This window comes from Oncorhynchus mykiss, chromosome 28 (assembly GCF_057628025.1).
Source record: "Oncorhynchus mykiss isolate SJ-2025 chromosome 28, ASM5762802v1, whole genome shotgun sequence".
Classification (NCBI taxonomy): domain Eukaryota; kingdom Metazoa; phylum Chordata; class Actinopteri; order Salmoniformes; family Salmonidae; genus Oncorhynchus; species Oncorhynchus mykiss.
The window spans coordinates 8,799,147-8,811,936 of NC_143049.1; the positions used below are offsets into that span (position 1 = coordinate 8,799,147).

The 12,790-nt window shown below is 45.0% G+C and overlaps 1 protein-coding gene across 1 annotated transcript in view; it reads right to left on the minus strand.

Moving 5' to 3' along the window:
* Window positions 1–12,790, minus strand: part of LOC110508438 (receptor-type tyrosine-protein phosphatase S) — a 102,494-nt gene that overhangs the window by 11,753 nt on the left and 77,951 nt on the right. Inside the window, exons 16-28 of the mRNA XM_090225701.1 lie at window positions 12,492–12,518; window positions 12,082–12,199; window positions 11,257–11,898; window positions 9,869–9,963; window positions 9,428–9,681; window positions 9,236–9,323; window positions 8,861–9,076; window positions 8,431–8,588; window positions 8,024–8,038; window positions 7,632–7,744; window positions 3,583–3,680; window positions 3,163–3,298; window positions 491–666 (exon numbers count right to left, since the gene is read on the minus strand). Of these exons, the coding sequence (XP_090081827.1) occupies window positions 491–666; window positions 3,163–3,298; window positions 3,583–3,680; window positions 7,632–7,744; window positions 8,024–8,038; window positions 8,431–8,588; window positions 8,861–9,076; window positions 9,236–9,323; window positions 9,428–9,681; window positions 9,869–9,963; window positions 11,257–11,898; window positions 12,082–12,199; window positions 12,492–12,518 (2,136 nt within the window). The remainder of the gene's footprint in view (window positions 1–490; window positions 667–3,162; window positions 3,299–3,582; window positions 3,681–7,631; window positions 7,745–8,023; window positions 8,039–8,430; window positions 8,589–8,860; window positions 9,077–9,235; window positions 9,324–9,427; window positions 9,682–9,868; window positions 9,964–11,256; window positions 11,899–12,081; window positions 12,200–12,491; window positions 12,519–12,790) is intronic.

Below are 12,790 nucleotides of genomic sequence, written 5' to 3' on the forward strand. Positions count from 1 at the left end.
CCTAATTGTCTTGACCTACTTAATTATCTAAATATGGCTCTGATGCTAAAATGACTGTCAGTTTCTTTCAATGGATGGCAGCAGATTACAGCTGATGACAGTACCCTATCATCCTCAGCGGATGACTCATGACTGTGACCTAAAAAGTGCCCTATAGTGGATGATAGCCTTCCAGTAACCTTCAGTGATTTACAGTATTGGATGATACTGAGTAGATGACAGTGCCCTACAGTGGACGACAGAGCCCTTCTGACCTACAGCAGGGAATGACAGCACCCTTCAATAGTGGATGACACGAGTGGATGACTGCACATTACAATGCATGACAGAGCCCTAGTCCCATTCAAAGTGGCTGAGTGTTGCCCTACAGTACACTCTTTGAAAAGAAGGTGCTACCTGGTACCAAAAAGAGTTCTCCTATGGGGACAAACAAAGAACCCTTATTCTCTAAGCGATTGGATGAGTGTTGCCCTGTCCCTCCCCCTCTCACCCGTGACTTCTCTTCCAGGCGAGTCATCATGACCACGGAGGCTGCTCTCTGTTCCCACACCATCCTCCAGAAGTCCCCGAACGTCTCCGCCAGCGGGCCCTGTGTGGCAATGTAGGCATTCTGCTTCCTGTAGCCGTCAATGTAGTTAGCATTGATGTAGTCACTACCCAGGATACCTGAATATGGAGAGGGGGAATGAGGGAGAGAGGAGAGTTGTTGAGATTTCTATTCACTTCAATTTCTATTCCTTTTAGTCAAGGACTATGCTTTTTCTGGGTCTGTCCATGTACCTGGGTCTGTTCGTATCTGGGAACAGATGTCGATTTATCAATCAGATGTCGATTTATCAATCAGATTTTTATCTATCAAACAATATCAGACATGTTATTCATAATTTACAATGATTTCATGTCTTACGCGTGAGGCCATCATCTCTAAAGCTGTACACTGTACCCAGAGGCGTCATGCCCATAAGGGGCACAGGGGCACGTGCCCCCTCAGATGAGTCCTGCATAATTTTTTTGAAATATATTTTTTTGAAATAATTGTATAATTTTTGGGTTACAATTTTTTGTTTCTGTTTCTCTGTAATACTACTAGCCACCTAGCAAATTTATGAAGTTGGCTTTAGCCCAATCATCTAAGCTCATAACTAGCTACCAAGAAGTAATTTCAGACTATCAATCAAGTTAGAGTAGCTAGCTTATCTAAATATCTTGCTGGCATGCCTGCTGGCAAGGTTGGCAGAATTTAGAAAAGCAAAATGTACTAAATAAGACATTTCTTTCAATCCATTCCTTTCAATCCTTTACCCAGATTTGAGCAAAGATCCAGAGAAGCATACAGTGCCTTGCAAAAGTTTTCGGCCCCCTTGAACTTTGCGACCTTTTGCCACATTTCAGGCTTCAAACATAAAGATATAAAACTGTATTTTTTGTGAAGAATCAACAACAAGTGGGACACAATCATGAAGTGGAACGACATTTATTGGATATTTAAAACTTTTTTAACAAATCAAAAACTGAAAAATTGGGCGTGCAAAATTATTCAGCCCCTTTACTTTCAGTGCAGCAAACTCTCTCCATAAGTTCAGTGAGGATCTCTGAATGATCCAATGTTGACCTAAATGACTAATGATGATAAATACAATCCACCTGTGTGTAATCAAGTCTCCGTATAAATGCACCTGCACTGTGATGGTCTCAGAGGTCCGTCAAAAGCGCAGAGAGCATCATGAAGAACAAGGAACACACCAGGCAGGTCCGAGATACTGTTGTGAAGAAGTTTAAAGCCGGATTTGAATACAAAAAGATTTCCCAAGCTTTAAACATCCCAAGGAGCACTGTGCAAGCGATAATATTGAAATGGAAGGAGTATCAGACCACTGCAAATCTACCAAGACCTGGCCGTCCCTCTAAACTTTCAGCTCATACAAGGAGAAGACTGATCAGAGATGCAGCCAAGAGGCCCATGATCACTCTGGATGAACTGCAGAGATCTACAGCTGAGGTGGGAGACTCTGTCCATAGGACAACAATCAGTTGTATATTGCACAAATCTGGCCTTTATGGAAGAGTGGCAAGAAGAAAGACATTTCTTAAAGATATCCATAAAAGTGTTGTTTAAAGTTTGCCACAAGCCACCTGGGAGACACACCAACCATGTGGAAGAAGGTGCTCTGGTCAGATGAAACCAAAATTGAACTTTTTGGCAACAATGCAAAACGTTATGTTTGGCGTAAAAGCAACACAGCTCATCACCCTGAATACACCATCCCCACTGTCAAACATGGTGGTGGCAGCATCATGGTTTGGGCCTGCTTTTCTTCAGCAGGGACAGGGAAGATGGTTAAAATTGATGGGAAGATGGATGGAGCCAAATACAGGACCATTCTGGAAGAAAACCTGATGGAGTCTGCAAAAGACCTGAGACTGGGACGGAGATTTGTCTTCCAACAAGACAATGATGCAAAACAGAAAGCAAAATCTACAATGGAATGGTTAAAAAATAAACATATCCAGGTGTTAGAATGGCCAAGTCAAAGTCCAGACCTGAATCCAATCGAGAATCTGTGGAAAGAACTGAAAACTGCTGTTCACAAATGCTCTCCATCCATCCTCACTGAGCTCGAGCTGTTTTGCAAGGAGGAATGGGAAAATATTTCAGTCTCTCGATGTGCAAAACTGATAGAGACATACCCCAAGCGACTTACAGCTGTAATCGCAGCAAAAGGTGGCGCTACAAAGTATTAACTTAAGGGGGCTGAATAATTTTGCACGCCCAATTTTTCAGTTTTTGATTTGTTAAAAACGTTTGAAATATCCAATAAATGTCGTTCCACTTCATGATTGTGTCCCACTTGTTGTTGATTCTTCACAAAAAAATACAGTTTTATATCTTTATGTTTGAAGCCTGAAATGTGGCAAAAGGTCACAAAGTTCAAGGGGGCCGAATACTTTCGCAAGGCACTGTATTTAGTTAAAAAAAATAACCACCAGTTTGGAGTATACAGACAGCTCAAGAGGTATGCTTAGATAGGCAGAAAAATAAGCATATTTTTATATGGAATGAAGCATAATGAAAAATTATCCAACTTACCATACCCCTTACCCCCCCCCCCCCAGCCATCCTCACATACTTTGTGCCCACTCAGCTTTTTGGGGTGCATGTACCTGGACTTGAACCCTCTATGGGAGCGAGGACAACGCGAGTGTGATCGTAGGCGATGACGTTAGCATAGCGGTTCTTGGGCTTGTTCACCTCCAGGTTGGAGTGCTCCCAGGTAAACTGCTGACCAGGGTCAATGGACTGGAGAGACCAGGAAACAGAGATGAAGAGTTACAGGATTTCCACATCGGTTGCATTTTTTTCTCCTAATTTATAGTTGATGGCATCTAAAATCTAATTGAGAGCACCCATTAAGTAGAATTTATGAAAATGCTACGATGAAGATCAAGGAGTATAGGATAGGATACCATCTTAGTTTGCAAGAGGCAATTGGTACACTTTGAGGAATAACCCTATCCCTAGGTACTGTATAGTATTGTATGTAAGAGTGATGTTCATCCGTTCCTCCATGCTGCATCTCTCACCTCGTACTCCTGAGACAGACGCAGGTTGTCGTTGGCCTTGAGCAGCTCTGTGTGTTCAGCCAGCTCTGTGATGGGGATGGGAGGGTGGCTCATCATACCTACAGGACAGGGACAAGGGTTAAATGTAGGAGGTCAGACGTCAAGGGCCATTATGAGGGCTCTCTGTGTGACTTAGCGGGTTTCGAACCCAGTTTGTCAGTGCGACTCAAGACTGAGTTAAGCTCAATCCTGCATAGGCATTAGCCTTGGAAGCTTACACAAGACTGAGGGGCAGACTCAGTGATTTGGAGGCCCCAAGCAGAGGCCAGTCTAAAGCCCCCACCCCTCTTTTATAGTAAATACAGTGGGGAGAACAAGTATTTGATACACTGCCAATTTTGCAGGTTTTCCTACTTACAAAGCATGTAGAGGTCTGTGATTTTTATCATAGGTACACTTCAACTGTGAGAGACGGAATCTAAAACAAACATCCATAAAATCACATTGTATGATTTTTAAGTAATTAATTAGCATTGTATTGCATGACATAAGTATTTGATCACCTACCAACCAGTAAGAATTCCGGCTCTCACAGAACTGTTAGTTTTTCTTTAAGAAGCCCTCCTGTTCTCCACTCATTACCTGTATTAACTGCACCTGTTTGAACTCGTTACCTGTATAAAAGACACCTGTCCACACACTCAATCAAACGGACTCCAACCTCTCCACAATGGCCAAGACCAGAGAGCTGTGTAAGTACATCAGGGTTAAATTGTAGACCTGCCAAGGCTGGGATGGGCTACAGGACAATAGGCAAGCAGCTTGGTGAGCTTGGCAATTATTAGAAAATGTAAGAAGTTCAAGATGACGGTCAATCACCCTCGGTCTGGGGCTCCACGCAAGATCTCACCTTGTGGGGCATCAATGATCATGAGGAAGGTGAGGGATCAGCCCAGAAGTACACGGCAGGACCTGGTCAATGACCTGAAGAGAGCTGGGACCACAGTCTCAAAGAAAACCATTAGTAACACACTACGCCGTCATGGATTAAAATCCTGCAGCGCACGCAAGGTCCCCCGGCTCAAGCCAGCGCATGTCCAGGCCCGTCTGAAGTTTGCCAATGACCATCTGGATGATCCAGGGGAGGAATGGGAGAAGGTCATGTGGTCTGGTGAGACAAAAATAGAGCTTTTTGGTCTAAATTCCACTCGCCGTGTTTGGAGGAAGAAGAAGGATGAGTACAACCCCAAGAACACCATCCCAACCGTGAAGCATGGAGGTGGAAACATCATTCTTTGGGGATGCTTTTCTGCAAAGGGGACAGGACGACTGTACCGTATTGAGGGGAGGATGGATGGGGCCATGTATCGCGAGATCTTGGCCAACAACCTCCTTTCCTCAGTAAGAGCATTGAAGATGGGTCGTGGCTGGGTCTTCCAGCATGACAACGACCCGAAACACACAGCCAGGGCAACTAAGGAGTGGCTCCGTAAGAAGCATCTCAAGGTCCTGGAGTGGCCTAGCCATTCTTCAGACCTGAACCCAATAGAAAATCTTTGGAGAGAGCTGAAAGTCTGTATTGCCCAGGGACAGCTCCTAAACCTGAAGGATCTGGAGAAGGTCTGTATGGAGGAGTGGGCAAAAATCCCTGCTGCAGTGTGTGCAAACCTGGTCAAGAACTACAGGAAACGTATGATCTCTGTAATTGCAAACAAAGGTTTCTGTACCAAATATTAAGTTATGCAATAAAATGCAAATTAATTACTTAAAAATCATACAATGTGATTTTCTGGATTTTTGTTTTAGATTCCGTCTCTCACAGTTGAAGTGTACCTATGATAAAAATGACAGACCTCTACATGCTTTGTAACTAGGAAACACTGCTGATTTTGCAGGTTATCAAATACTTGTTCTCCCCACTGTACATGCAATTTAACTGTAAAAATATATGCCCTTTTAATGTGCCATGAACACAACCAGAACACAACATTTTCATCTGATTATTATAAACGATCACTTCAAAAAGTAGGTTACCTTCGCACATTCATCCAAACAGTGCTCTGTGCACCCGCCAACTGCCTTAAATTAGCAAGTGGCTGAACCTCTCTCACCGGAGAAAACATCCGAGCTAGCGAAACAGCACCACTCTGTCTTACCATATGTACAACATTTATCTGATGCTGTCTGGCCAAAAAGAGCATGACATGCCATAATACATGGCAGTATTTTAACCAGCAGCAGCACCTGTCTTTTTACTAAAGAAATGCTATTGCATCTCGCTAGATGTATGTAGGAAGTATGTTTTGAAGTTTCTGTCTTATATCAGAGATAAAAAAGCAAAAAAACAAAAAAAATGACAGTGGAATTACCCGTATACCTTTTACATGGAAATGCCCTATTCACTTCACATAAATGTTTTGGCCCAGTACCATGTTACCGTCAGATGACGGTTGTAGAGCAAAACCAAGAACGCCATCATGTTCGTGAGAGTCTCATCTTTCCATAGAAGGTTCATATTAGTGTGTAGCCCAAAACCGTACAGATTTTTCTGTGAGAAGATCCATTTCTGGGATGTCTCCTGGTCTGACAAACACCGCTAAATCTGGGCCACCTTCCACCGCAGACGCTGATATCTCTGTCTTAACCAGAAAGACTTTGATGGGGATGTTTAAATGTCTTATTATGAAGCCTCTTGGTTATGTGAGGCCCGAGGCAGTTGCCTCTTCTGCATAATGGTAAGTCTACCAGTGACAAGACTGCATAGAGTACACCTACACACACCACTCTGTCATTGCACAAGATTAATTACAGGTTCTTTGTTAGATGGCAAAATACAATTACAGAGTAAAAAAAAAAATGCATATTACACGAATAGCACAATGGAGAATCAATATTAATCCACTTAAAAGATACAAAGTCTGCGATTCGGTTGGTTTGGAAATGTTTTCCTTTGATATGGAAATTACTTTTCTGAGCGATTAGGAGCGCAAGCGATGATTCAGAGAAAAAAAAAAGACAGAGTGTTAATTAGGCCGAACGGCACCCTGAGTATCTCCACGCACACAGTGGGTGGTAATGGTGTGGAGGTCGAGTGTTAGCCCCCATACAATGTAAAACACTGTCAGATGTAGGGGAGAGTGCTATACAATATCATTCAATATCATCATGCACCATGAGCAGTGTTGCAAACTATAGGCCTAATTGTAAGAAAACAATCTGTTAAAGCAAATATCAAACGGATGAATTACATTGAACAACACCTGTGTGGCATGAATAATGTTAATATTGCCACAAATAACCTAATTATACAATATACTGTATATTTTACACAATAACATCCTCCTCATTCTCATCTAAGTTCCTTCTGTGAGGGGGAAGCAGTATCTCGTAGTACAGAGGGTAACAGGAAGTGGCGGAGGCGTAGCCTGGGGGATTTAACACCAGGGCAGCTGGAGGTGGGACTCACAGAGGGTGTGGAGGCGGAGTGGGTCTGCCTTGTCTGGCCACGCTAGGAAAAGCGGAAGATCTACACCACGCATTCTAGACAGAAATATAATTCTATTAGCTAAAAATAACTTTAACTCTCACCTTTCATCTTTTCAAGAACAAATAGGTCATGTAAGTGTTTTTCAGTTCTGACAGTGGTGACACCTCTGTCCTCTCTGGCATGGCTATCTAGCGCCTGCCAGGTGGGACTGTGGGCGGTCGGGCAGACACTGAGACGGTTACAGTGTTTGGGCAGAGTGCCGTGCCGCCCGTTGCACAGGTATGACTCACGGACGATGACTCATCTTAACTGTACTAACCTGGAGGACAGCCATTTTGATCTCAGAAGGAAATGAAACCCTGGTGGAAGCTTCAGAGGGTTATAAAACCTGACCCTGTGTGGTGTGTTTTCTGTGGTAACTTTCTACACTTGAAATGCACTTTGTTCTTTATTGCAGTTCCTCCCACCATATAAATTCAGCAACTTTTCTTTCTTTTATCAAGAACAAATGTGCTATCGAAAAATGTGTGTGTGTGTGTGTGTGTGTGTGTGTGCATGTGTGCATGCGTTTGTCTGTGCATACCAGGGGTCTGGAAGTTGATGCGTCTCATCTCGACGGGGTCTGTGGGGTGGTGGGCCATCATCTCAGCGTTACCCAGAAGGCTCTTGGTGCCTGGCTCAGAGTCCTTCCTCTTACTGCTCAGGGACCAGGGAGACGGAACACAACAGGACAATCACCAGACAAGAGACAGACCAGAGAGAGTAGAGGCGTTAGAGGTCATGACTGACCTAACAGTATTCACCACAATATATTGGTTCAATGAACACAAGTTTTAAATACTTTAGACTGTATTATTTCTATAAATTGCTGCACTGCCAATTAGGCATTTGAATTGACACTGTATCATTTGTCCTTAGAGATCTAAATATGTCACCAACACAATATACCAAGTAATTAGTATGGCCGACACTCACCTGTCTGGCTTGCTGCTTCCGAAACAGGAGCGAGCGAGGGAGTGAATAATGAAAAGAGGAATGTGATACATTTGTATTCAAAAGCTTGATGGCTGGGTTACTAAGGATGACACATCTCTTTGGCTGGGTCAGTCTAGCTGCCCTTACAATCTTGTCCCTTGTTTCTATGCCTGTTAATATGCCAGTATACTGTGTAAGTTGAAACAGACACATTTCAATGGCTGCCATGTGATAGAACCATACCGTATGTGTTAGCGAGGTATAGCGCGTTAGAATGTTAGAGACGAATAGCATATTGTCATGTTTGCTGGTTATAGCAAAGCAAGCAAGCTGATTTGAGTGTGTTATACTTGTTAGATATACAACCCCTGTGTAAGTTCAGTGCTCCCTCCCCGGGTCTCACTCACTTCTTGTAGAGCAGGATGGCGATGACGATGCAGATGATGAAGACCACGGCCAGGACGGGTCCCACCACCCAGATCAGACCGTCCCCCGCGTCCAGGGGCTGGGGGTCTGAGTCGGGGGCTATCACTGGGTCTGTGTAGGGGCTGGCTCCGTACATCTTCTACAATACACAAACAGAGCACATTGAGGAATACATATCGCACGAGGGGAAATGAACATTATTGCCTTTTCATTCTCCATTCGTCGAGTGATGTACTGTATATTTCATTGCCTTAACAGTGTTGTTCATGGCCATGCCAAAGTAGCTTGTCTTTTGAGAATGAGGGAGAAGACGTGACTATGTGAGAGAGATACACACTGTCCTACAATACCTATATGCAATCACACAAAAACAAAACAAACCAAAAAAATCCTCATTGGATTTCCCCGTACCCCTGTGGTGCCGTTGAGTTCTGCCAGGATGAAGAACACGTACTCCTGTCCCGGTTCTAGAGCGCGGTTCTCAAAGCCTCCGTAGTCCAGCTGGTCCCCCAAAGTGAAGAAGGCTGGCAGGGTATCAGGGGTGAAGCGGGCAGTGATGTAGGCTCGACGCAGGTCAACCTGTTTTTGCTGTCTAGAGTCCCTCTGTCTTTGACTGATGTCCAACAACTGGGAAGGAGAGGAAGAGAAAGAGAGATGGATGTTATTGATACGTTTTTTTAAATTTTTTTATGTAAACATTAAGAAACCAAATCTAAAAGAGCAAAGGTTCTCAGAGAGAGGACCAGCCATGTCGTGTGTTCCCAAATGGGTTGCCATAGCTCTCACCTCCTCCAGGTCCATCTCGTCTGGGCTCTTGAGATGCCTGATGACCCCCCTTGCCCTCCTCAGTGGAACTACCACCACATAAATGTTCCTAGAGGGAGACACAACCAACACACAGGACATCAGAAAATATTGCAAATTCTAAACACCATTAAAATCAGTTAGATATAGATAGAAATCCAGGTAGGCCTTTACTTGACAGGGCTGCGGTTCTCCAGTGAAGGCAGAATGATGGTGATGGTGGTCTCCGTGTCCCGGGTGTGGTCTATCTCCGGACGACGGATGCCGATTAGTGGAGACGTCTTGGCTAGGATGCGGTGCCTCAGCCGGCCCATGTTGCCCTCGGGGGAGGTGATCTTGAAGTCATAGTCGGTATCGGGCTGCAGGTTGGGGATCACTGCTTTCCTCAGCCTGGCATCCACCTCCATCTTCTGATGATTATACTCCACCTGGGAGGAATGGGATAGGGGTATTTTACGGCTAAGATCATACTGTACATACGTTATATACACACGCAGCGACATACACACTCATGCACGCACAATTGTGTTTACGCACACATGCACACAGACACACACACACACAAACAGATGTTTATGCATGCATGCACACGCACGCACACACGCGCACACTCACAGTAAAGTGGTATGGGTAGGGGCTGTCGGGGAACTCCCAGGTCAGCAGAACACTCGTCTTGGTCGCCAGGTTCACTGAGAAGTTCCTCGGGACATCTGATTGGAAGATGGAGAACAGACAAATGATCAGTTGAGGTGTAGTCCGCCCTATTCACATGTCTCAACGGTCCACAACCCTTTGTGGAGAGGCTACCAACCCATTCTAGTAGGTTCTATAACAAAGGATCCCAATTCCTAAAATAAGATGAAGAAGGACACGACAGTGATGTCATACATCTCAACATTCTTTAGGAAGTATGTATATGGGCACTGGGTACCAACTAAGAGTGAATAGAATTGAAGAATAGAAGAGATAAGAACCGTTGGCTCCTGTGTGCACTGTACTTCCTCTTTACTACGACATCATCTGCCTAATCCTACTTTATCTCATTCTAGCCTAATTCGCTCTGGTAGATTTCCCAGAACAGAACACACAGAATATGTAACTTCGAAATAACTATATTCTCAAAGGGTTATGGGGTCGCTGTGAAGGGAATGAGGGGAGGTTAGACGCACATCATTCTCCTGTAAGATACATATAGACACAGTCAAGGCAGGGTCAATCTAGACTGCCCTGTGCCAATCAACCTCTCCACTCCTCCGTTTCCACCCTGTAGACCTGTGAGTGGGTGTCTGTGTGAGTGACGGGGTAGAAGCATGTCTTTAGACTGATCTGAATTCAAGTTAGTGGGAACGATAGATGAAGGTTTGGAGGAGGAGGAGGTGAAGAGGTGGATTGATTGATCAGAATGAGGAGTGGAGGGTGAGAAACAGAACTGAAGAATGTGTGTGTTTAGTGGTTTAGTGCCTGCTGGGAGTGTTAGGGTTAAAAAACACACCAACGACATGTCAACAAAGGTTGGAATAGGTTCAGTCAATCCAAAAGGAGGTGAGGGATTGACTGATGTAAAAGCTTACCTTTAGATACCAACCATGTGTCTAAACTAAAGCCTCGTTCAGCCAATGAGCCAAGACTCAACACTTACCTCACAGTTCACAACCAACCCGGCTTTTCTGCTGACTTTTACCTGTGGGTGTGTGAGAGTGTTCTCCATACATTCATTCCTGTGGCATTCAGTCCATTTTCCTTGGAGGTGAGGGGTAGGTGAGGGAGGAGGTGGTGGGTGTGGGTGGTTGGAGGAGACTGGGATTTTCCAGTGGACTTTGTAGTTTTCAACCACTCTGTGGATGAAAGTCACTCCTTAGAACTGGCCCAGAGTCAGCTTTGCATTTTGGACTATGATATTCAAGGTTCAGATTAAGGCAGACAACTATGACTCTAGACCAGTGCTTAGAGTGAATAAGGGGGTTTCTCCTGAGCCCTGTGCACAGGCCCCAGGCCAGCCCTACCTGTCTCGAAAGTCATTGTGCGATACAGCAGCGGGGGACTGAAGGGGCCGGGACCTACGCTGGTGTGAGCACACATCTGCACCTCGTACCCAGTGCTGTGATTCAGGCCCAGGATGGTGTAGCTGGACTCACTGGCTGGGAGCGTGATCTGGCGAGGAGGACCGAGAGGGTCAATGCCCATAGGGTCAAGACCCCCCTCTTCCCGGTAAGCTACTGTGTATTCAGTGATCACGCCGTTTCGCTCGCTTGGCACAGGGGGTAGCCAGGAGAACTGGAGTGAACAGCAGGTGGCATTAATGGATTCCAAGATTTGGGGGTACCCCCTGGGTGGGTACTCGGGCATCTCGAGTTCCTCCCACGACTCATCTCCATACCCCGACCGGCTTTTGGCAGAAAGAGTAACGACATAGGTCAAACCTGGAATTACGTCTGTGAGCGTGTACATTCGCTCCCTGGACGAAAACTCCACTATAGTGTCCGGAGTGGCATTCTTCAGCCCAAACTGTAGCCGGTAACCCTGGATCTGAATTTCAGACCCTTTGGCACCTGAACCTGAGTCTGACCCCCTTGAAGGGGGCCCCCATCTCACCACCACGGAGGACTCAGATCCCGGACGCACTGACAGGGAGGGGGCACCAGGCACTGCAGACAAGAGCAGGAAGGACAGGCACAAACATGTCAGTTAGGCATTGTACGTTTAATACATGAATATACTGTATAATATGTGTAATATGCTATTGTAGCCTGGGTGTATTGTGTGTGTATTATGGGTGTGTGCATTTTTAAGTGATCTCATCCTTTTTTGAGTGTGTGTGTGATGCTCACCAATCCCCAGTGTCTGCACCACCCTGGCTTTACTGTGTGTTCCGTCCCCTTTAGTGGTGTAAGCAGCCACAGACACAGAGTAAGAGGTCTCTGGCTTAAGACCCCCCACAATCATCTCCTACAGGGTAACACACACACACACACTTTTCAGCTAAACCTCTATAAAACCTCTCTCTCTCTTCTTCCCTCCCGTCTCCGTTCCTGCCTACCCCTTCCTTTCTTCTTGTCCTATCTCCACTAAAACATCAATGAGCATGAACTTACTCTGCCCTATTACTTTCACATAGAGACATGTTACAAACTGGCTGTCTCTCAGATACAAGGCATCTCCTAATGAGGGTTTCATAACTTCCTTATGCAACATACCACATAAGGTTCAGTTTAATACTGACAGAATGAGCCATACTCACGTATTCAGTAAAGTCATCCTCCACAAACTGATCCCACGGGAAGACGCGGAGGGGAGAGAAAGAGAGGGAAGAGAGAGAGAGAGAGGAGTGAATGAGTCAAGAGAGGAGATTAGATATAGGAGGAGGAAATAAGAGCGTAGGGGGAAGTCATTTTAACTACAAAGTCTCAAAGTGAGATAAATGTAAGGCGAACAATTTGCTTCACTTTAGCGCTACAAACCTGACGTGATCTGCAGAGGTGTGACAGCTGGCAAAGGTGTACGTTATCCTTTTAAGTGTGCACTTCACTGTTGCGAAGA